This window comes from Dreissena polymorpha, chromosome 1 (genome assembly GCF_020536995.1).
Source record: "Dreissena polymorpha isolate Duluth1 chromosome 1, UMN_Dpol_1.0, whole genome shotgun sequence".
NCBI classification, from domain to species: domain Eukaryota; kingdom Metazoa; phylum Mollusca; class Bivalvia; order Myida; family Dreissenidae; genus Dreissena; species Dreissena polymorpha.
The window spans coordinates 105,934,739-105,960,062 of NC_068355.1; the positions used below are offsets into that span (position 1 = coordinate 105,934,739).

The following is a 25,324-nucleotide window of genomic DNA, read 5'->3' on the forward strand; positions in this document are numbered from 1 at the left end:
GATGAAAATTGACCAGGATGTTTGTCTGGACAATATCTAGGTCAAGTTTGACATTTGGTAAAGATTGAATGAACCGACTCCTCTCAGGTGAGCGAACTAGGGCCATCTTGGCCCTCTTGTTAAGGTATCTAATCAGGGGCCATGGTAAACATCATCAAATGCTCAGAAATAATTGGTTTTCAATTTGATTTGGTCTCCCCACTGATTCCATCCAGCGAAACCCTTAAGGTGTCGCAATTCTTGTAAATTAACACATAAGTCCTACTTGATAATTCTAAAGGTTAAACAACAAAATCGTATATGATGTCTTATATATAGGGGAATAAAATTAGGTAAGAACTTTTGAAAAGCTCTGGAAATGTGCTTTCATTTGCCCCTATAATTGCTATTTGAAGGAAACAACCGTGTTTTTACTGTGTCAGATGGCCTTGCTAGGGAGGTATGTGGGTGAGAGTGGCAGTGCTGATTTACAACTGGCCAGCCTGCGCAGCCTGATGACCACCCCCGGCTCCTGTATGCTAGACAGTCACACAGGAACCAGCCTTCTGGCAGACATCATTGCAAAGGTATTTTAAAGCTTACATGATCTCACATAACTGCCGAGACGTGCTTGACTGTAAATCTGACCTATGAACGTGACTATTCTGACTTGTAAATAGTTAATGTTCTTCGCAAGACTTTGCAGACATGGAACTTCAATGATGTTCCTTTAACTGTTTTAACTTTTTATGAACAGATTAGGATTATATTGGGCTTCCCAACAGATTTTTTTTAACAGTTTAGGATTATATTGGGCTTTCCAACAGATGGTTTTTTTTATGCCCCCTTCGAAGAAGAGGGGGTATATTGTTTTGCTCATGTCGGTCCGTCCGTCGGTCCGTCCACCAGATGGTTTCCGGATGATAACTCAAGAACGCTTAGGCCTAGGATCATGAAATTTCATAGGTACATTAATCACGACTGGCAGATGACCCCTATTTATTTTCAGGTCACTAGGTCAAGGTCACAGTGACTCAAAATAGTAAAACTGTTTCCGGATAATAACTCAAGAATGCTTAGGCCTAGGATCATGAAATTTCATAGGTACATTAATCACGACTGGCAGATGACCCCTATTGATTTTCAGGTCACTATGTCAAAGGTCAAGGTCACAGTGATTCATTAATTGTGTTTGTCCAAAACTGTAATCTTGGTTAAAGTTTTGCAATATCTAAAATGGTTTCCCGATGATAACTCAAGAATGCTTACGCCTAGGTTCATGAAACTTCATAGGCTCATTGATCATGACTGGCAGATGGCCCCTATTGATTTTCAGGTCACTATGTCAAAGGTCAAGGTCACAGTGACAAAAAACGAATTCACACAATGGCTGCCACTAAAACTGACAGCCCATATAGGGGGCATGCATGTTTTACAAACAGCCCTTGTTTCTGATGGAGAATGATTTTTAGCTCATCTATTTTTTGAAAAAAAATTATGAGCTATTGTCATCACCTTGGCGTCGGCGTCGGTGACCGGTTAAGTTTTGCTTTTAGGTCCACTTTTCTCATAAAAAATCAATGCTATTGCATTCAAACTTGGTACACTTACTTACTATCATGAGGGGACTGGGCAGGCAAAGTTAGATAACTCTGGCGTGCATTTTGACATAATAATGTGCCCATTTTATCCTTAGAAAATTGAAAATTTTGGTTAAGTTTTGTGTTTAGGTCCATTTTATTCCTTAAGTATCAAAGCTATTGCTTTCATACTTTCAACACTTACTAACTATCATAAGGGGACTGTGCAGGCAAAGTTATGTAACTCTGACTGGCATTTTGACAGAATTATGTGCCCTTTTTATACTTAGAAAATTGAAAATGTTGGTTAAGTTTTGTGTTTAGGTCCATTTTATTCCTAAAGTATCAAAGCTATTGCTTTCATACTTGCAACACTTACTAACTATCATAAGGGGACTGTGCAGGCAAAGTTATGTAACTCTGACTGGCATTTTGACGGAATTATGGGCCCTTTATACTTTGAAAATTGAAAATTTGGTTAAGTTATTTGTTTGATCCACTTAACCCCTAAGTATCGTAGATATTGCTTTCATACTTGGAACACTCGCAAACTATCATAAGGGGACAGTAAAGGACAAGTTGTGTAACACTGGTTGTCATTTTTACGGAATTATGGCCCTTTTGACTTAGTAACTTTGAATATATGGTTAATTTTTGTGTTTAGATCCACTTTACTTCTAAAGTATCAAGGCTATTGCTTTCAAACTTCAAATACTTTCATGCTATCATGAGGGTACTGTACCTGGCAAGTTGAATTTTACCTTGACCTTTGAATGACCTTGACTCTCAAGTTCAAATTATTAAATTTAGTTTAAATTGCCATAACTTCTTTATTTATGATTAGATTTGATTGATACTTTGACAAAACAACTCTTACCTGACATACCACAATAGACTCCACCCAAACCATCCCCCAAGCCCCCCCCCCCCCGAATCCCCCCCCCAAAAAAGTTTTTTTTTCTTTCTTAAAGATCACGTTATAAGTGACCACCACACCCTAACACTATACCCCCCCCCCCCCAACCCATCCCCCCCCCAAAAAAAATTAATTTTTTTAAACATGGTTAAAAAACACAATTTTTTTTTGCATTATTAGCTCATCTATTTAAAAAAAAAAAAGAGCTATTGTCATCACCTTGGCGTCGGCGTCCGTTTAAGTTTTGCGTTTATGTCCACTTTTCTCATAAAATATCAAGGCCGACGATTTTGCATTTCACCGTCGGCCTTTTTTGAATGATCGTCGGGAATGGCCAACGGGCTTTCACCATGTCTGAAATATTTAATTTTATTATTTTATTAGCTCACCTGATTGCTCAGGTGAGCTTTTGTGACCGGTCTTTGTCCGTCATATGTCCGTCCGTCCGTTAACATTTGCTCGTAAACACTCTAGAGGCCACATTTCTTGTCCCATCTTCATGAAACTTGGTCAGAAGTTTTGTCCCAATGAAATCTCAGCCGAGTTCAAAACTGGGTTGTCCCTGGTCAAAAACTAGGTCACTAGGTCAAAAAAAAGAAAAACCTTGTAAACACTGTAGAAGTCACATTTCATGCCCAATCTTCATGTAACTTTGTCAAAATGTTTGTCTTAATGATATCTTGGTTGAGTTCAAAAGTGGTTCCGATCCGTTGAAAAACATGGCGGGGCAATTTTCCTTATTTGGCTATAGAGAAACCTTGTAAACACTCTAGAAGTCACAATTTTTGCCCAATCATCATGAAAGTGGGTCAAAACATTGGTTCAATTGATGTCTCGGATGAGTTCCAAAATGGTCGAGATCGGTGAAAAAACATGGCTACCAGTGGGCGGGGCATTTTTCTCTATATGTATATAGTGGCAGTTTTCCCTATTTGGCTATAGAGAAACCTTGTAAACACTCTAGAAGTCAAAATTTTTGCCCAATCATCACAAAAGTTGGTCAAAACATTGGTTTTATTTATATATATCGGACGAGTTTGAAAATGGTCGGGATCGGTGAAAAAACATGGCCGCCAGTGCAGTGGGCGGGGCATATTTCTCTATATGTATATAGTGAAAACATGTGAACACTCTAGAAGTCACATTTTTTGCCCAATTTTCATGAAATTTTGTCAGAACATTTGTTTCTTGATACAAGAGTTGAGTTGGAAAATGGTTCTGGTCAGTTTAATAACATGGTTGCCGGGGGGAGGGCAGTTTTCTTATATTTATTTATTAAAAAAAAGCTTGTGAACACTCTTGAAGTCACATTTTTTGCCCAATCATCATGAAACTTGGGGAATAGATTTGTTTTATATATATCTCAGATGAGTTTGCAAATGGTCCCGATGGGTCAATAAAAATGGCTGCCAGGGGGGTGGGGCAGTTTTCCTTATGTGACTGTATAGAGAGAAACCTTGTGATTGAACACTATAGAAGTCACATTTTTTGCCTAATCATCATGAAACTTAGTCAATACATTGGTTTTATTGATTTCTTGGACAAGTTGGAAAATGGCTCAGATCGGTGAAACACACTTTTTAGCTTGAGGTTTTAGGATTGGTCTTTGTCCGCCGCCCGTCCATCCACATTTGGTTTGTAAACACTCTAGCATTCACATTTCTCAAGCATTCTTTATCAAAGTTGCTGAAAGATCTCAGTCAAGTTTGATGATGAGCAAAATCACATAATTAATGCCATAATAATTGCCCTTAGATTGTCCAAATTTTCATTATATTATACAAAATCCTTGTAAGCAAAGTTTGATGTTTGGTAAGGGGGGGGGGGGGGGTCAACAAAAAATATAGGTCACCATTTTAAATCTTACAAAAACTTAAACATTCCCTACGCCAGAGTTTTGGTTCAATAATGATGAAACTTGACCAGGATGTTTGTCTGGTCAATATCTAGGTCAAGTTTGACATTAGGTAAAGATTGAATGAACCAACTCCTCTCAGGTGAGCGAACTAGGGCCATCCCTCTTGTTAATGTTGGGACAATTATATTGTTAAAAACATATTTAATTTTTGGGAAAGGTTTCCATTGGAAATTTTTAGTTCCTATTTGCAGGCTTCCTGAAAAGGCCAGACCGCCGGGCTATTTCACAGCAACTTATTACGGGAATTCAATGAAACTTTATGGGAAGCTTCACTACCAGGAGGAGATGTGCATATTATCAGCCGGTTATGCCCGGATGATTTTTTTTCACAGAGTTATGGCCCTTTGAAATTTTCTATAAACTACATATAGTGCAATTCTTGTCCAGGCTATTTCTCCCCCAACTACTAACTGGAATTCAATGAAACTTTATGGGAAGCTTAACTAGCTTGAGGAGATGGGCATGTTATTTGTGGGTTCTGGTTAGATGATTTATTTAGAGAGTTATGGCCCTTTGAAATTTTTAAGTTGCTAAACCATCCATGGTATTATTTTTTCCAAAGTTATGCCCCTCAAGACGTTTCCTTTTATCTGAATATATAGTGCCATATTGTGACAAAAAAACCTTTGGGGAGCATTACCCATCTCTGACGGTTTCTTGTTAGTTAAAGTCACGATACTATGAGGAGGTTCGATACTATGATAATATTGGGTCATTGTCAACCTGAAATGGCCCACAAGTCACCTGGGGGTGACTAGAAGCCAAATCATGTAACCCTGGGGTGACTTCAAGCCGGCGCTAGAACACGCAAGTGTTTTGTTTTACTTTATCAAGTGTACTTATACACAGGCTGCACATTGCAATAAATATGAGTTAAACTTTACTTAATTCTTCAGTTATAAACTTACGCAGTTCGGTCAGGTAAATTTCTGTCAAGACAGGCTAACTTTTCCATCAGCCTGTCCGGTTGACAGGCACTTTTTGGGACTTTTCAGGAAGCCTGTATTTGGGGAAAATATTTTCTTTTGCATTGGGATTGTGACCCCTTACAGGCCCCAATTATGAACAGAAAACACACTGGACATGTTTTGTCAAAGTATTCATTAACTTCTTGTTCTGTACCACTAGCTCCTACCAGAGGCTCAGAAGAAGGTGTTGGCAGAGTTGATGAAGGCATCCCAAATAAAGCAGTCGTGGATGTATGTAACAAAATGCACATATCATATTGGACACATGCTCCTCTTTTACAATTTACATGCATGCATGCAAAAAGAATATTGATGTCAAGGTTTTATAATTCTCAACTCTAGAAACTACCATAGTGGTCTCGGTCCATTGTAAGACATGGCCACCAGGGCGTGGGGTAGTTTTAGTATAAGACGATATTGAAACTTTCAGAACAGTTTATTCCCCATGTGTATTGTCCAATCTTAAAGAATTTTGGTCAGAACACTTTTTCTAATGATAAATCAGCATTTTTTTAGCTCACCTGAGCACAACGTGCTCATGGTGAGCTTTTGTGATCGCTTTTTGGCCGTCGTCCTTTGTCTGTTGTATGGCGTCAACATTTGCCTTGTTAACTCTTTAGAGTCCACATTTATTGTTCAATTTTCATGAAATTTGGTCAGAAGATTGGTTTCAATGATATCTTGAATGAGTTCGAAAATGGTTATGTTTGCTTAAAAAACATGGCTGCCAAGGGGCGGGGCATTTTTCTTTATATGGCTATATATGGCTAAAGTAAAATCTTGTTAACACTCTAGAGGCCACAGTTATTGTTTGATCCTCATAAAACTTGGTCAGAAGATTCATCCCAATAATATCTTGGACGAGTTCGAAAATGATGCCGGTTGGTTGAAAAACATGGCCGCCAGGGGGTGGGGCATTTTTCCTTATATGGCTCTAGTAAAACCTTGTTAACAATCTTGAGGCCACATTTATTTTCCGATCTTAATGAAACTTGGTCAGAAGATTTGTCCCACTGATATCATTTCTTTCCTATGTCAAAAATTATGGTTGCTATGGCAACAAATAGACTAGAAATACCACTGAAAATGGTGGTTTTTCTGGATCCTGCGATTACTTTTAAAGTTCTTATTATTTTTTCATGAAACTTCAAACATGGATAGATGGCAATATGGACATTATGAACGTCATTTCATTTCGTTCCGACGTAAAAAATTCTGGTTGCTATGGCAACAAATAGACTAGACATACTGCTGAAAATGGTGGTTTTGTGGATCCTGCGATAACTTAAAGTTCTTAATAGTTTTACATGTAACTTGAAACATGGATAGATGGCCAAATGGACATTATGCATTTCATTTCATTTCGTTCCGACGTGAAACATTCTGGTTGTTATGGCAACAAATAGACTAGAAATACTGCTGAAAATGGTGGTTTTCTGGATCCTGCAATAACTTTTAAAGTTCTTAATATTTTTTCATAAAACTTGAACCATGGATAGATGGCAATATGGACATTATGCACGTCATTTCATTTTGTTCCTAAATAAAAAAATTTGGTTGCTATGGCAACATATATATATATATATATATAAAATCTGGAATTTCTGACAATGGTGGAGCCGGTAGGGGACTTATATTGCTTGACAATATTCTTGTTCCTTATATGGCTATAGTAAAACCTTGTTAACACTCTAAAGGCCACATTTATTGACCAATCTTGATGAAATATGGTCAGAAGATTTGTCTTTATGATATCTTGGATTAGTTCGAAAATGGTTACGTTTGCTTGAAAAACATGGCCGCCAAGGGGCGGGGCATTTTTCCTTTTATGGCCATATAAGGCTATAGTAAAATCTTGTTTACACTCTAGAGGCCACATTTATAGTCCGATCTTCATGAAACTCGGTCAGAAGATTTATCCCAGTAATATCTTGGAGGAGTTCAAAAATGATGCCGGTTGGTTGAAAAACATGGCCACCACGGGGGCGGGGCTATTTTCCTAATATGGCTATAGTAAAACCTTGTTAACACTCTAGAGGTCACATTTATTTTCCGATCATCATGAAACTTGGTTTTGTCACAATGATATCTTGGAGGAGTTCGAAAATGGTTTTGGTTGCTTTAAAAACATGGCCACCAGGGGCGGGGCATTTTTCCTTATATGGCTATAGTAAAACCTTGTAAACACTCTAGAGGCCACATTTATCGTCCAATCTTCATGACATTTGATCAGAAGATTGGTCTCAATGATATTTTGGATGAGTTCGAAAATAATTATGTTGCTTGAAAAAAATGGCTTCCAAGGGGCATTTTTCCTTATATGGCTATAGTAAAATCTTGTTAACACTTAGAGGCCACATTTTCTGTCCAATCTTCATGAAACTTGATCAGAAGATTCATCCCGATAATATCTTGGAAGAGTTCAAAAATGAAGCCGGTTGGTTGAAAAACATGGCTGCCAGGGGGCGGGGCATTTTTCCTTATATGGCTCTAGTAAAACCTTGTTTACACTCTAGAGGCCACATTTATTTTCCGATCTTCGTGAAACTTGGTCAGAAGATTTGTCCCAATAATATCTTGTTATCTCAGGTGAGCGACTTTGGGCCTTTCAGGCCCTCTTGTAAAAGTTCAGGTCCATGGACAAATATGGCTGTTGTTGGGCTGTTTTTAAACTCCCTGAAAATATTTTCGGGGAGCATATAGTTGCCAGTTTGTCCTTACTTCCTTCCTTACTTCCGTCACACTTTTGTTACAGTTTCTCATAGCGTCTTCAATATTTTACGGATCTCTTGCATATGTGGCATGTAGGTACCTTGCTTGGACCTCTACCTTTTGATGAGGTTTGAGGTCACTGGGGTCAAGGTCACAGAGGCTAATAATAGATTATCAGTCACACTTTTGTTACAGTTTCTCATAGCGCCTTCAATATTTTACCAATCTCTTGCATATGTGGCATGTAGGTACCTTGCTTGGACCTTTACCTTTTGATGAGGTTTGCGGTCACTGGGGTCAAGGTCACTGAGGCTTATAATAGATTTTCTTAAGGTCATACAAGGGTAGCATCCATAGTTTTCAACGATACTGTTCTGAAAATGGCTATAGTGAAAACTTGCAAACATATAAAAATTTACGTTACATATAGTGCTTTTATGCTTTTCTAATCCACCATAGAATAGACCAGTTTGACAATACTACCGCTGTTGCTATTTTTAGATATCACGTGACGCATCAAATTTCAGAACGAGGCTGAACGTGTATAGATCTTTGGCGGAGCATATCGATGATTATAAACCAGTTGATTTTTTTTAATTACATTCGGGATTTTCATAAGCACTGACACTGGTTACAATTACGGCTAACACGTGCATACATGGATGTGTTGTTAAGTTAATAAATTGATGAGGGGTTATAAAATAAACATTCTCACACCTAAGTTATATTTGAAAGCCTGAGTATATAGTACCACTAGTGTATACGTGTATATACATTTCATTTAAATTCAAGATACCTATTGTCATCAGAACAAATGCGATCCGAAGAATAAACGTTGATAAACAGTGCACAAAACAAAGATATACAAAGGTTGTTTCATACAAAACGTTATTATATAACTTAAAGTCTCTGTTTCTTGGTCTGTAATCTTTTTGAACAATCAAACGTGTAAAATGTGTGTTGACTCAATCATAAGAAAAAGCAATAGAAAATACAAAGCACATGAACTTTTTAAATGTTATGTCATTTTTTGTTTAATTTTAATTAATGTTCTTTTAAAGTGAAAGACAGTATTGAAGAATTCTTTTATACAGGTGAAAAAATGAACGTGGAGCAAACTGAACTGTCTATGCATGCACCTTAATTTCTATTTTAACGTGATTATGAGTGATAAATATATGTCACTTCATGTCATAAATATCTCTTGTGTGAGTGTGTGTCTTTATTTTTCGGAAAAATTCTTTATATCCAGTCAATGAAAATGCTTGTTTTAATTGTGTTCTTCCATACACCAACGAACACTCTTTATAAGACTATTTAATGACGGAGTTTTATTTTAGCGGTACCCGCTAAATAGGTTTCGTGTTTAGCATAAAAGTTAATAAATATGTCAAATGTATTAATAAGTATTAAGCACTTAATTATGTATCCGAAAATTCTTACACAAGGAAAATCCTAATTTTGACATGGCGGACATTCGTTCATACGTTGTTTAAACTACCCGGAAATTAATTCACACGCTATTTAGACATCCCGAACAACCGTTCCAACATTATTTTGACAGACCGGATATATTATATAAACTCCTAAATGGTTTTAACGCCCAGATTTCTGCAAGGTTTGGCAAATTAGAGATCTCAGTGTAAGTCGATATATTCGAATATTTTTTTAACGTTTTCATCCTCATGATCACGAAAAAATCTTACAACAATATAAAGTATGACGGAAAATATGAGAAAATTATTTTTTTAACATTTTTAATAACATATTAAAATACCTGATAAAATGCCCAGAGTGTCATATTATTTTGTTAAAATGTGATAATAATGACCGGGATATCAATTATTCAGGAACGAATCTCCGGGCTTTCCAAATAACGAAGGAACAAATGTCTGGGCTGTCAAAATAATGTAGGAACCATTATCCGCATTGTAAAAATAACGAAGGCACAAATGTTCAGGTTGTCAAAAACATAGGAACGAATGTCCGCCTGTGTGAAAAAAGGCTAGGACGAATGTCCAGCATTCTCCGCATTATTATGATTACACTGGCAAATATCTATACAAAATTTAGTTTTAGTATTTGGCGTTACCTTAGTCTTAGAAATGACTACGCAATACTTCTACCCTGACAGACATTCCAGTACCATACATGGTGTTCAATGACCAGGCATCTACCACGGGTGGTGTATGACACCATGCTGTTATTTAGTATTTGTCGGCACAGTATCTGATCATAACGAGATAATGGATTTATCCGGAACACAGGGGTTATTAAACCACAGATGTATTAATAAACAAGATAGATCTTTATTCAAACAGCGCAATATAAAAGCTCTAACAAAGCATGTCAAATGTGTGAAAAAAATGAAGAAAACAAGTACTTTTATTAAGACAATTTATTTAATGTATTGACACTTATAATGTCGAGTACATATTTATAACTTATTCTGACAATGTCATATTGTGTTTTTTAAGTCATTACATCGCCGAAAGTTCAAAAGAGTGAAAGGTTAAAATCAGATGCGGTGTTGAGCGGGACTATTGGAAATTTATACACGTTCAGCCTCGATCTGGAGTTCTGCGAGTCACGTGACTTTGCGCTCTTATCAATTTTGGCCTATTGTGAAAAGGGTCTATTGTTCCTTTGGGTCTCTGTTGAGATCTTAATGGCCCATGGCCCTCTTGTTACAATATATCGTCTCAAGTTGGGGTGTTGAGACAAACAGCAAGCCATAAACCCCCATGATTCTACCGAACTTGTGACCTATGGCATGTATGTGTAATTGTAGACGTTTGATTGGTAGATATGTTGGCAGCAGTATATCGCTTATCTCTTCAAAAATAGTTACCCATTTTGTCTTGCAGTGTGGCCAGTGAGGGCCGCAGACTGGGGGAGTGTCTTCAGTGGTGCGCCAGGGAGATGGCTACGTTGGTCATCAACCCCAACATTGATCATGCAGACATGCTAGCCTGTCTTCAACTGCTCTATCTGCGCAGTTTCTTCACAGTCACAATCCCAAACAAGAGCATTCCATTTGTAAGTATAGCCTTTGTCCATTGAGCAATAATAAAATACACTTATGTTTATTAAACTAACTTCAATTTCATTTTAACACTAAGTCATAAAATTAACACACTTATGTCTTGTCATGTTGGTTTTTTAACCAGGTTTTCCGAAGGAACAAAACTGGTAATTAGATTGGCGATGTCGGCGGGCGGGCTGGCAGGCGGGCTGGTGGGCTGGCTGGCGGAACAAGCTTGTCCGGGCCATAACTTTGTTGTTCATTGTCAGATTTTAAATTCATTTGGCACATTTGTTCACCATCATTAGACGGTGTGTCGCGCCAAAGAATTACGTTGATATCTCCAAGGTCAAGGTCACAATTTGAGTTTGAAGGTCAAAAATGGCCATAAATGAGCTTGTCTGGGCCATTACTTTGTGATTCATTGTGAGATTTTAAAATCATTTGGCACATTTGTTCACCATCATTAGACGGTGTGTCGCACCAAAGAATCACGTCAATATCTCCAAGGTCAAGGTCACAATTTGAGTTTGAAGGTCAAAAATGGCCATAAATGAGCTTGTCTGGGCCATTACTTTGTGATTCATTGTGAGATTTTAAAATCATTTGGCACATTTGTTCACCATCATTAGACGGTGTGTCGCACCAAAGAATCACGTCAATATCTCCAAGGTCAAGGTCACAATTTGAGTTTGAAGGTCAAAAATGGCCATAAATGAGCTTGTCTGGGCCATTACTTTGTGATTCATTGTGAGATTATAAAATCATTTGGCACATTTGTTCACCATCATTAGACGGTGTGTCGCACCAAAGAATCACGTCAATATCTCCAAGGTCAAGGTCACAATTTGAGTTTGAAGGTCAAAAATGGCCATAAATGAGCTTGTCTGGGCCATAACTATGTCATTCATTGTGAGATTTTAAAATCATTTGGCACATTTGTTCACCATCATGGGATGGTGTGTGGCACGAAAGAATCACGTCAATATCTCCAATTTCAAGGTCGCCACGACTAAAAATAATTTTTTTTTTTAAACAAACTTACAAAGGGGGTTAATTTTGTTTGTTCATTTCAAAAGTTCAGTTTGAGTTTTCTCCCTTTATCCGATTTTTTTTTCACAATAAAAAACCTGGTTTTGTGACAATTTTGTCCCTTGTTCTAATTGAAATCAAGGTCAATTTTACATAAGGGGGTTAACCATACACATTTTGAATTGTCTCCCTTTTTCAGACTTTTTTTCAACTGAAAACTTGGTTTTGTGACAATTTTGTCCCTTGTTGTCACAAGGTGTTTTATAGGCATGCCTTTTGTCTGTCTGAGATAAAGTTCAGAAGGCATAAGCCATTAACACCAACTTAAGGTCAAGGCCACAATTGAAAGTGTGCATTTGAATCTGTATTTCATGACGTCTGTATATTGTGTTTGCTATTTTTAAGAAACTTCATGATACTTGGCTCACATTCAATCACATGTTAAGAAAGCTTAATGACTCAAGCCACCTCACAAGGACCAACAGATTACTAAGGGCATGAATGTGTCTTTTGGATTGCACTGTTACTCCAATAGAAAACAAAATGATAGGTTGAAACCACACCCCTGCATTAAAGGGATCCTTTCACGGTTTGGTAAATTGACAAAATTGAAAAAAGTTGTTTCAGATTCGCAAATTTTCGTTTTTGTTATGATATTTGTGAGGAAATAGTATTATTGAATATTTACCATAGTCTAATATATCTATTATATGCATCTTTTGACGATTTAAAAACCTAAAAATTATAAAGCGTTGCAATGCAAAACAATTGAATAATTTGGCGAGTTTTGTTGTTGTCGTTTAAATTTATGAAAATACGAAGATTGCTTATATAAGGTATAAAATACGTCATACATTAACACTCGGCAGAATAGCCGAGAGGGCTAATGCGATTTTACTTTAAGACTCCGGGGGTTACTGGTTCGAGCCCTGGTGCGAGCTACATTTTTTTTCCTTTTTTAACCAGGTTTTCCGAAGGAAAAAACTGGTTATTAGATTGGCGAATGCGGGCGGGCTGGCTGGCTGGCTGGCTGGCGGGCTGGCGGAACAAGCTTGTCCGGGCCATAACTATGTCGTTCATTGTCAGATTTTAAAATCATTTGGCACATTTGTTCACCATCATTGGACGGTGTGTCGCGCGAAATAATTACGTCGATATCTCCAAGGTCAAGGTCACACTTTGAGTTCAAAGGTCAAAAATGGCCATAAATGAGCTTGTCCGAGCCATAACTATGTCGTTCATTGTCAGATTTTAAAATCATTTGGCACATTTGTTCACCATCATTGGACGGTGTGTCGCGCAAAATAATTACGTCGATATCTCCAAGGTCAAGGTCACACTTTGAGTTCAAAGGTCAAAAATGGCCATAAATGTCCCTTGAGATACAACCTTCATATTTGGTATGCATGTGTATATGGACAAGGCCTTTCCATACGCACAACAATTTTGACCCCTGTGACCTTGACCTTGAAGTAGGGGTCTGCATTTAGGTTTCAAAATCTGCGTTTAGGTTTCGAAAAATGCTCTTAACTTCTATGTCCCTTGAGATATAACCTTCATATTTGGTATGCATGTGTATATGGACAACGCCTTTCCATACGCACACAAATTTTGACCGTCCGTCCGTCCGTCCGTGTGTCTGTCCGAAAACTTTAACGTTGCTCATAACTTTTGCAATATTGAAGATAGCAACTTGATATTTACCATGCATGTGTATCTTATGAAGCTGCACATTTTTAGTGGTGAAAGGTCAAGGTCATCCTTCATGGTCAAAGGTCAAAAAAAATAAATTCATGTGCATATCTCCAATGTCAAGGTCGCCACAACTAAAAATAGATTTATTTTAAAACAAACTTACAAAGGGGGTTAATTTTCTTTGTTCATTTCAAAAGTTCAGTTTGAGTTGTCTCCCTTTATCAGATTTTTTTCACAATGAAAACCTGGTTTTGTGACAATTTTGTCCCTTGTTTAATTTTATTCTTGATTTTTCACTGAAGCTTTTAAGATCCAAAGTTAACATTTATCAAAATGAAGCATTTAATGACTAACTTCAAAATATTCAAAAATCTGTGAAAAGGCCCCTTTAATAACAGACCATGTTATAAGTTCAGTGTGCATAGATTGCCATGTTGTGTTCATGTATATAATGAAGATTATCATGTCAATTGCGATTGCATGCATAATTAAAAAACATACTGTATTAATTACTGGGTACAATTACATATACTTTTGTTTAATATATACCCAATAATCCCATATGAGTATGAATCACATTAAACAATTTGACAATGCTCTCAATAATTGACAAAAAATGCAGGGCTTTTTTTCCCTCTTAGAGAATGGGCGTTTTTCACTAACTTTAGTAGTTGGTGACTCAAATTTAACAATCTAAAGAAATTTGCAACTCAAATTGTACAATTCAAAGAAATTTGCAACTCAAATTGGTACAGTTTTAAAAAGTTTGCAACTCTTTTTTTTCACAATTTTTAACAATTGATGACTCATTTTTATACAATTTTGAAAAGTTATCTTCTTATTTTTTTCACAAAATGAGGGGGCTAGGGCTGTTTTGCCAAGTTGAGGAAAAAAGCACTGAAATGTGTTTAGGAATTGCATAAACATAAACCTGCACCATTTTCCAGACAACTAGTGTGAATTGTATAGTGAATTATGAAACAGTGGGCAAATTAGGACACATGAAATGGGAATATTTGCAACTATTCAGATGTCATTATAACAGCAAAGTGTCATACATTTTGATTGAATGCATTATGTACAAATTATACTCTGATAATTTGGCAAAAGTTATGGTAAATTTCTGTCAACAATAAGCACTCAATTGTCTGTTTTTCAATTGATACCAGCTACATACATGACGTAAAGTATTCACAAGGAACATCAGGCCTATTCATGGCCATTATAAGAACAAAGCAATTTTGTTATGGGGATTTTTTTTGCAAGAAAAGTGCACTGATTTGGGAAACACTTATTCTTAAGTGGGATTATTTTCATACCATTTTGCTTTGGGAATGGGTATGTTTTAACGGACCAGTAGATACGCCAGGAAACGACCTGAAAATGCATAAAAAAATGGTCAAACGTGTTAATTACTCAAAAGATATATAGCATATAGAGAGTCATGTTTTGCACCCCCCCACACACACACATACACACACTGATTGAATTCAAGGGTCACAGCAGAATAATATTAAAATAATATTATTAATGAAGTGTGAGATGTCTGTTTGATTTTTTAAAATTGTAAACCTAGTGTATTCTGGTTTCAGTGTACAGTCCTAAATGCCGATGTCCAACCTAGCTACTATAAGTGTGTTTTGGATACATTTATGAAGTCTGTGTCAAAATTACTGACAGTGAACATAAAAGGTAAGAATGGAAACTTTACAAACAAATTTTTTATGCCCTCAAAGGAGGGCATATAGTGATCCGACTGTCCATCCGTCCGTCTGTCTGTCACACTTTGCGTTTAGGTTTCGAAAAATGCTCATAACTTCTATGTCGCTTCAGATAGCATTTTCATATTTGGCATGCATGTGTATATGGACAAGGCCTTTCCATACACACACAAATTTTGACCCCTGTGACCTTGACCTTGAACTTAGGGTCCGCATTTAGGTTTCAAAATCTGCGTTTAGGTTTCGAAAAAAGCTCATAATTTCTATCAAGCGTTTATAGGGGGCATAAATCATCCTATGGTGACAGCTCTTGTTATGCCCAAAAAAAATTTTTTATGCCCCCCAAGGAGGGCATATAGTAATCCGACTGTCAGTCCGTCCGTCTGTCCGTCACACTTTGCGTTTAGGTTTCGAAAATGCTCGCTTCAGATAGCAATTTCATATTTGGCATGCATGTGTATATGGACACGGCCTTTCCATACGCACACAAATTTTGACACCTGTGACCTTGAGCTTGAACTTAAGGTCCGCATTTAGGTTTTAAAATCTGCGTTTAGGTTTCGAAAAAAGCTCATAACTTCTATCAAGCATTTATAAGGGGGAATAAGTCATCCTATGGTGACAGCTCTTGTTTTCATTTACTTCTCAGAGTTGTCATTATTAACCGATCGCCCATCGAATTCATCTGTTAAAATTGCCAGAAAATCGGTTGTTATTCCCGAATCTTTAAAATTGCGATCGGAAGTTTTGATCACGCAAACCGACAATAATTGATGAGGAATAACCGTAGTATAGTATAGCGACGCCCGGTCATTCAGTCAGTCCATTAACTCCGCCTAAGAGCTACTGTTTTTAATGAATTTCTCAGCGAGTGGCCAATATTGATTTTTACAGCTGTCAATCAAATTCTTCTTGGTAAGCACGTCAACCAATCAGCGCTCAGGCAGCCAAATACACGCCGAACCCACGTGAAACTGTATCAAATAGCTGTACATTTCACAGATTATTACTGACTGTATCTCAACGAATGTAGCACTGTAGAGCGTAATTAACTAGTTTTTTTTTAGTTAGAGAAAAGGTTTTCACATATTAAAAAATGCTCTTCGATTTTCTACCAAAATAAAAGATATAAGCGACCTCTGCGCTATGAAGTTGTTATTCAGCATCTAAATATTAAAATCCATGCTTTCCCCGAGGAAGAATGACGTGATGTTATACATGAAGTCTAATTTTGGCTTGATTTTCATCTGTTCATGAAAAACACGAAAAATGTGTCTCTGTTGCTATAATTTTCTTAATTTTCGGTGAATAATGAAATCTGAAAATGATTTCGGATAACACATTTAATTATACGCATTTGAAAATACTTCAATTAAATAATGCATTTTGTTATACAAATGGTCATAACACATAATGTTATAAGTAGGTAAATAACGTGTTTTGCGATTGCCAAACTATGTAACATATAGGTCTACATGCATGAATGACCTAACAAGTTATATAACGATCCGGAATTAAAAGTACTCGGTAAAATTTAAAGAAAGACGCGTTTTTATTCTCAGAAATTCACTTTCACTTTCGCAAACTTTTCTGAAAGTAGGTACATGTAACAGTTTAGATTGAGTCGTTGATTTGTCGTAATTACTAACAGGGATCATATTTTCCAGCAACATCAATCGGTCCGGATTTAAATGGGGAAAAAGTGTCCAAAATATTTTATCCGAAATTATGACAAATTACGTTAAAATATATTCCATTGATTTTGCCATTCATGAAGAGGGTATAATAATGTACAAGTTAAATTGCCTTAAGCATTTTTTAAACGGAACATATGAGGTTTTCTCAATTGGTTTTATCATTAGCTATTTCATTGTTGTTTCGGTAACTGTTTTATCTGACTTTTCATCGTTGTCAATATTATTAATCTGTGTAAGTCTATACTGATGTTTTAAATCATTGTCGACTCGATAATAGCTTACACACATGCATTGAACCTAACAAATGTCTGTGCGTAGGTTGGCTACTGGCAATAATAAAACCAAATAGTTGAAAAACTATTCGTGTACGTTATAGTTTGTTGTCAAATAAACCACGGCCGATAGTTAAGATGCGTAGGGATTAAATCACGAGTGCGAAGCGCGAGTGATTCAAAAACACGCATCTTAACTTCCGGCCGTGGGTTATTCAACAACAAACAATAAAGTACACGAATTATTTCGATTCTAACACGATTTTTACTAAAGATTTATACAATGTATATCATTTTTCTTGTGTACTATTTTATGTGAAGTTCCTCCCATAAAACTAACTTTCGGCTGTTCTGTCAATCAAAACCGAAACTTTCATTCATTTATTGTCGGATTATTACGCTGGTGGAAAATGTATCGGCATGTTTTGTTTAGTTACAGCGCTTGCTTTCAGTGTATAAGTTCCGCCCACAATTATTGCAGAATATCCGATTTTCTTCTTTGTTTATATGAAAGTTTACTGACTGTATCATGCATGAAATGCACAATTTCCACGAGGATAACATAAAGGTTTTAATTTCCGAAGTAACTGTCAATGATTTTATCGTGGACGAGCACACATTACGGACCGATTAGTGTGCTAGGTATAAGCCAGTGAAATTATCGATTGATATTGACACTGGGTTATTCACGCTTAACTAATACACAACCGCGCGAATCTTCGTTGATTGGTGTCATAGGCTGATACTAGTCGGCTGACGTGCAATAGACTGGTCCTGACCGGTTTAGAGACTGCAGTGTATGGTTTATCACACCTAATTGAGATAAGAATGTAATTAAGGTATGCTAGCATGTGCACTGCGTAATCGATTTCATGACATGGGAATTTTAGCAAACAAAATCGGACCGACTCTTGGGGATTTTCAATCGGTCTTTCATGACCCCAATCTGTCTAGGACGGACAAAACCGAAAAAAATATGATCCCTGATTACTAAATATAAACGGTTCTCAATGCTCTCAAATTGCGTCACGTGATTCACCCATGTTCAATGGGAATTCCCCAATCCCACAATTCAATTTGTATATGCACTTGTGTTAAATGGCGGACGACATTCATTGTCAATATCGGCCGTAATTTGGTTTTGAAAAAAAGAAATTGCAATAATACTGGCTTATGGTAATGGATAGAATTGGAACATGCAAAGATCTATCAATATAATATGTTTTAACATTGTACAGTATACTAAAAATGTGAAAATCTTAAAATTTTCTATCCTTTTTAGACCTCATTTTAACTTTGTATGCTCTGAGAATAGCAGTACTTTGTCCCTAAAATGTCTAGAATTCGTTTTCGGTCGGAGGGCTTTGCCCCCCTGACCCCCCTACCAGGGCCTTGCCCTGGACCAACAAGGGGGCCGTCTGCCTAAGTGGCCCCCTTGACCCCTGGCCAAATCAGTTACTATTCCAAAATAATCCTTTGTTTACAATCATTATGACAACCCTGCCTCTTAAAATACGCAATTGTAATGAACATGGGTAAGAAGTGATGTTTCTGTTATATAGATAATACAAGTAGATGAGGTGAAGCTATTATGTTACAATACTTTTCAGTAAGTGACCTTAAATATTCCCGGATTATAACGTTTTTATGCAGGATTTTGAAATAATTGTTTATGTACAGCTGGACTTTATACAATCTGGGCCTACATTATTATTCAACATGGGCCTTACTAACAATATTCTGAACCATTGGATTGCTGTTCATAGTATCATTGGATTGCCTGCCCTTGATGAGATCGCCCAGTGCAAGTAAACTTGTGTCCTCACTGTTGCAGGTGTTTCACGACTGAGCCAGTTGAACGGTCACATGGACCTGATGTTCTCCCTGCTTCAGTATGGCCAGCTCCTGCTCACGTCTCCTGGACACCTCAAGCTTACCAATCCACCAGATGGGCTACAGGTAGACTGCTTACCTTTGTGGTGCTTCTTATAATCCTGTCCCACTCGGAAGCAAAGATAAAATGGCTATATGCAACAAGCATAAAATCAGAACAACTGTGAGTTACTTGCAGTCTAAGCAAATAAAAATAGGCTATATGCAACCAGCTTAAAATCAGAACAACTGTGAGTTACTCGCAGTCTAAGCAAAGAAAAATAGGCTATATGCAACCAGCTTAAAATCAGAACAACTGTGAGTTACTCGCAGTCTGTTCAGGTTATGCTGTTTGCTGCTCATCATTATCTTAGTGTTTTAAATGAAGACTTTAAAACTTGAATCTTGTTAGAAAGGTCTTTAATTGTCCCCTACCGGTTTCGCCGGAGGGGACTTATGGTTTGCACTCTGTGTGTCAGTCAGTCAGTCTGTCTGTCTGTCTGTCCGTCACACTTTTCTGGATCCTGCGATAACTTAAAAAAAATTAATATTTTTTAATGAAACTTGCAACATGGATAGATGGCAATATGGATATTATGCACGTCATTTCATTGTGTTCCTACGTCAAAATGGCAACAACAACACAAAAATCTGAAAATGGTGGAATTTCTGACAATGGTGGAGCCGGTACGGGACCATATTGCTTGACAATAGCCTTGTTTAATTTGATTTTATAAGGGACCGCACATTTCTCGAAATGCTTATATAAGCAATAAAGGGTTAACACATGTGGCATTGCTGTTACAACATTTATATAAGGCAAGGTATAACCTGGTTTTAATGACCATTCTCATGTTGTAGATCGAGGAAGAATGGGGACAGCTTGTGCAAGTGGTGTCAGAGATAGACATAAAGGTACAGTAACATTTTCCCTATTTTTTTGCATGTACACCATTGAAAAATATTAAATAATGATATAAGAATATGAAATGAATGATGAATATTGTTAATAAAGCTATACATTCTTGTCAGTACATGATCACATGTTAGCTTCTACTGTTTCAGAGGAAAGGAGAGGAGAGGCTTTCTGGGAGCCACGCCTTTGAACTGCTATACTTCCACACGGCCCTTCAGCTGCTGATAGAACCAGACATTGCCTTGGAAACATTGCAGGTAACAAAAGCTGGATGCTGGAATTGATGATGATGGGCATCAAATGTGTAAAATGTGATGATGATGATGATGATGATGATGATGTTGATGTTGATGATGATGATGATGATGATGATGATGATGATGATGGGCATCATATGTTTAAAATGTGAAGAGCACACTTTCTTTCCAAGTGTCTAAAGCAAAAACATTCACATTTCAAATATTCACAATTGAGTGTACTTGCGCAAGACACTTTATGTCCAGTGATTCACACAGTTATTTGCTCTTGAACATAGCTGACACAGCAGTGTGAAGCCACTAGTCCTGTTTGTAACAAAACTGTAGCTAAATAATGTTTGCTGCTCTTTGCCCTAAAACCTTTAAGCTCTTGTGGTACATAAATTTGTTTATATGCAATAAAAAGGTAGCTTTCCTTTCACTGACTTGTTGTGAATGCAAACGTTTGATTGCATTTCAGGATCTTCATGTGTGTTATAAAAGGTCGTGTAAAAAAAGGAAGTTATTGACTAAAGAAGGTAAATTTGGTAGGGTATTTACACTGTTTGTTTGTGAGGGCTTTAAGTTTTCAGAATTGTGATCCACAGAAACATACTCAATTCAACAAATGCAAATTCTCTGCCATTTACAGTTTATTGTTAGCAGGAAATAAATATTTAAACCAAAAATGTCCTTATATTTGGAAAACAAAGAATATGTCTGTAAGTTTTAAGAAAGCCAGACTTAAATCTGTAATAAATAACTAAAACAATTTAAATGGTATTAAATAAGAATGCCTTAATCAGGAACATCATGCACATGTGTTTAGCTTACCAGCTTAGATGTCCGGCATCTATGGTAGTGTTTGATGCCCTGTATAGTCATCAACTTTAAAAATCTCAGTTAAGGCCACATTTTAATGCCCCCTTTTATGAGCATATAGATTTTCCCTTTTCAGGTGTGAGTTTTTATGCCCCCGGTAGGGTGGCATATAGCAGTTAAACTGTCCGTCAGTCAGTGTGTCAGTTTGTCCGTCCGTCCGAACACTTAAATGGCCATTCCTTTTTCAATATTGAACATAGCAACTTCATATTTGGCAAACATGTGCATCTCATGGAGCTGCACATTTTGAGTGGTGAAAGGTGAAGGTCAAGGTCATCCTTCAAGGTCAAATGTCAAATATATGGCGTCTGTCCGTCCGTCCAAAAACTTTAACATTGGCCATAATTTTTTCAATATTCAAGATAGCAACTTCATATTTGGCATGCATGTGTATCTCATGGAACTGAACATTTTGAGTGGTGAAAGGTGAAAGTCAAGGTCATCTTTCAAGGTCAAATGTCAAATATATGGCATCTGTCCGTCCGTCCGAAAACTTTAACATTGGCCATCACTTTTTCAATATTGAAGAAAGCAACTTGATATTTGGCATGCATGTGTATCTCATGGAGCTGCACATTTTGAAAAGTGAAAGGTCAAGGTCATCCTTCAAGGTCAAAGGTCAAATATATGGCATATGTCTGTCCATCCGAAAACTTTAACTTTTGCCATAACTTTTCTATGCCCCTGAAGGGTGGCATACAGTTTTTGAACTGTCCGTCTGTCTCTTCGTTAGTCAGTCTGTCCGTCCGTTCTCACGAATGATACATTGTGCAACTTTTTTTATGCCCATATATACATTGTGTGTCTTAATTTCATTGTGCGACTAGTCGCACAATACATTTGCCCAAAGTTCGTCAAAATGTGTCTTGTGCAACTTTAAACCTATCTGGAGAAGTCGCACAACGTTTTTGTCCAAAGTGTGTCCAAAGGATGTCCATGTAAAACTGTCTATGCGATGGACGAGACCGTAACTTTTATTTTGCAAGTGTCTGTGAAAGTTTGAGCGTCTATATTTGAGGCAATCAGAAGCCTGTTTATAAAAAAAACGAGCCAATGAACACCAGGCTTTCTAATTGACGCATGCGCGTGCACCCGCTTGTTGGACATGTGCTGTGGGACTGTCAAACGTTGTTTATCATAACGGATAACGGATTTATATTTTATAGAACCATATGTGAGGTAAGTTTCGTATGTTTTATTTCTATTACTATAATCTACTTAGATGTTTTTTCTGTTTGTGAATAACTTATGGCACACAGTTTAAGCCATGAAAAGAGGAATAAATAAGGTCATTTTGAAATCTGTTTAATTGGCCACACAGTTATCGGGAAATGCAATAGTTAAATTTTGTCCAATTGTTTTTACATCCAATATGCCATAAGCACAACTAATTTTAAAAGAGTAAACGCACATTGATTTCAATAGTTGTTAATAATTTCGCTGTTTTTTCACGCGCACCTGCTCGTCGTTAGCAACGTGAAAAGACGACGCCATTTTGTTTGTAAACAACTTTGCTGCAGCAAATTTTTTTATGTGGAAAAAAAGTAAAGCGGCGTTGTGGGGCGGCAGCCACCATAATGAGATTTTAATTAGATAAGATAAACTGTAAATGCCGAACTGGTCAAACCCTAGTGTCAAAGTGGCATTTAATTACTATGCCGAAGTAACCAGGTGCCGAAGAAACTAGCTACCTGTCAATTGTAACCCATTATGTATACCAGTGTGTCTTAAAATGCGGCTTTTCCAGAGAAACCATGTGTTGGCTGACTACATGTTTAAGTTTTACATCTTACGAGCAAATAAATGTGTATTGCTCAAGCAAAAACGTTGATCATTACACTGTTTTCAGTGTAACATAAAGGATTTTCTTATTTTCTTTTAAAGATGCATTGGCGATTATAAAGTTTGCTCAAAATTTGAAGTTGGATATCTATTATTTGAACAACATTAATTGAACATAAATCTAAAACAATTTCCCCTTTTTCTTCAAAACAATGTTAAATTCCCCTACATGAGGGCCCCGGCCCCAGTCCCTTGAAATGTAATAAGGGCCGTGTAATGATATCTAGGTTCAGTTTAAATCTGGGTAAAGTTTGTCACCAGATGAACTATTAAAAAATTATGAGTTTATAGAACAAGAGAAACAGAACTGTTAAGTTTTCTATGACAGTGTTCATTTTGTTTTTATGTGACTACCTGGTGCATTGCTGCTATATAATTTGCAGTTGAAAGTTTTTACTTCAATAAATATACATGTAAATATAAATTTTACATTCAACACAAACACACGAGGTACTTGAATGTACATTTTGTTTGTAAATAATTCTGAGGTAAATGCAGGGCTTTTTTCAGCCAATTTTACAGCCTTGATGGTCGGCCAATGAAAATACTAGAAGAGAAAATATTATAGTTATTGTGTTTATAAAATGTTTAACTTTTATTGGAATATTCCATGCCTGTCATTCAAACTACTGATATTGAGCTGATTTTTAGCTCGGCTGTTTTTGGAGAAATACCGAGGTATTGTCATAGCCAGCTCTTCGTCAGCCGTCTGCCGTCCGCGTCGTGCTAAAACCTTGACATTTGTTTTTAAAGTCAAAGTGCTTCCACCTACAACTTTGAAACTTCATATGTAGTTGCACCTTGAGGAGTTTTACACGTAACACCCATTTTTGGGGTCACTTGGTCAGAGGTCAAGGTCACTGTGACCTCTAAAAAGCAATTATGACAATCTTTTATTCAAAACTGCACCCGCAGCCGAGCGTTGGCACCCATTATGCAGTGCTCTTGTTTAAATTCCAGTGGTATGGGTAGTTTTTCATTCTCTTGAAAAACGCCCTGAAATACTTTTATTGTGGGATTGTTTATTCGTTATCTATTTGGTTTGTTTGTTTTGTGCGTTTGGGTAGAGCCACCAACCTTCTGCAGTTATCTGGATACCGGGGGGGGGGGTATCTTCCCAAATTTAAGAGCAGGAGTGTCGTGCTGAGACTTCCGAAATGTGACCCAACTCTGATAAAGTAGACCCATTTTGATACAATATTTTTGAGAAAGCAGACCCATTTGTATACGACATCGTTGAGAAAGTGGACCCATTTCAATACAATAATTATGCCCCCCTTCGAAGAAGAGGGGGTATATTGCTTTGCACATGTCGGTCTGTTGGTCCGTCCACCAGGTGGTTTCCGGATGATAACTCAAGGACGCTTGGGCCTAGGATCATGAAACTTCATAGGTACATTGCTCATGACTTGCAGGTGACCCCTATTGATTTTCAGGTCACTAGGTCAAAGGTCAAGGTCATGGTGACCCGAGAAAGTAAAATGGTTTCCGGATGATTACTCAAGAACGCTTAGGCCTAGGATCATGAAACTTGATAGGTACATTGATCATGACTAGCAGATGACCCCTATTGATTTTCAGGTCACTAGGTCAAAGGTCAAGGTCACAGTGACCCGAAATAGTAAAATGGTTTCTGGATGATAACTCAAGAACGCTTATGCCTAGGATCATAAAACTTTATAGGTACATTGATCATGACTGGCAGATGACCCCTATTGATTTTAAGGTCACTAGGTCAAAGGTCAAGGTCACAGTGACAAAAAACATATTCACACAATGGCTGTCACTACAACGGAGAGCCCATATGGGGGGCATGCATGTTTTACAAACAGCCCTTGTTTTGATAAACTGGACCCATTTCAGTACTAGAATTTGAAAAAGTGGTCACATTTCATACTAGAATTTTAATCTCTATCATATCAATACAGTATACTTCATAAATTATGCAAATATTTATGTTGTTTTGATATATTATAAAGAGCGTTCTTAAGTATGATCGGAAATTAAATGTTTTCTTAATTTGCTTTCAAAGCCTGTGATAACGATTTCATGATTCCACAC

The 25,324-nt window shown here is 37.1% G+C and overlaps 1 protein-coding gene across 24 annotated transcripts in view; it reads left to right on the top strand.

Moving 5' to 3' along the window:
* LOC127865166 (myb-binding protein 1A-like) overlaps nucleotides 1-25,324 on the top strand; it is a 277,075-nt gene that overhangs the window by 181,870 nt on the left and 69,881 nt on the right. For all 24 annotated transcript variants that reach the window (XM_052405109.1, XM_052405110.1, XM_052405106.1 and 21 more), the window contains 8 exons: nucleotides 423-566; nucleotides 5,522-5,592; nucleotides 10,941-11,112; nucleotides 15,418-15,517; nucleotides 19,350-19,474; nucleotides 20,249-20,302; nucleotides 20,453-20,560; nucleotides 21,021-21,078. In XM_052405109.1, the coding sequence (XP_052261069.1) occupies nucleotides 423-566; nucleotides 5,522-5,592; nucleotides 10,941-11,112; nucleotides 15,418-15,517; nucleotides 19,350-19,474; nucleotides 20,249-20,302; nucleotides 20,453-20,560; nucleotides 21,021-21,078 (832 nt within the window). The remainder of the gene's footprint in view (nucleotides 1-422; nucleotides 567-5,521; nucleotides 5,593-10,940; nucleotides 11,113-15,417; nucleotides 15,518-19,349; nucleotides 19,475-20,248; nucleotides 20,303-20,452; nucleotides 20,561-21,020; nucleotides 21,079-25,324) is intronic.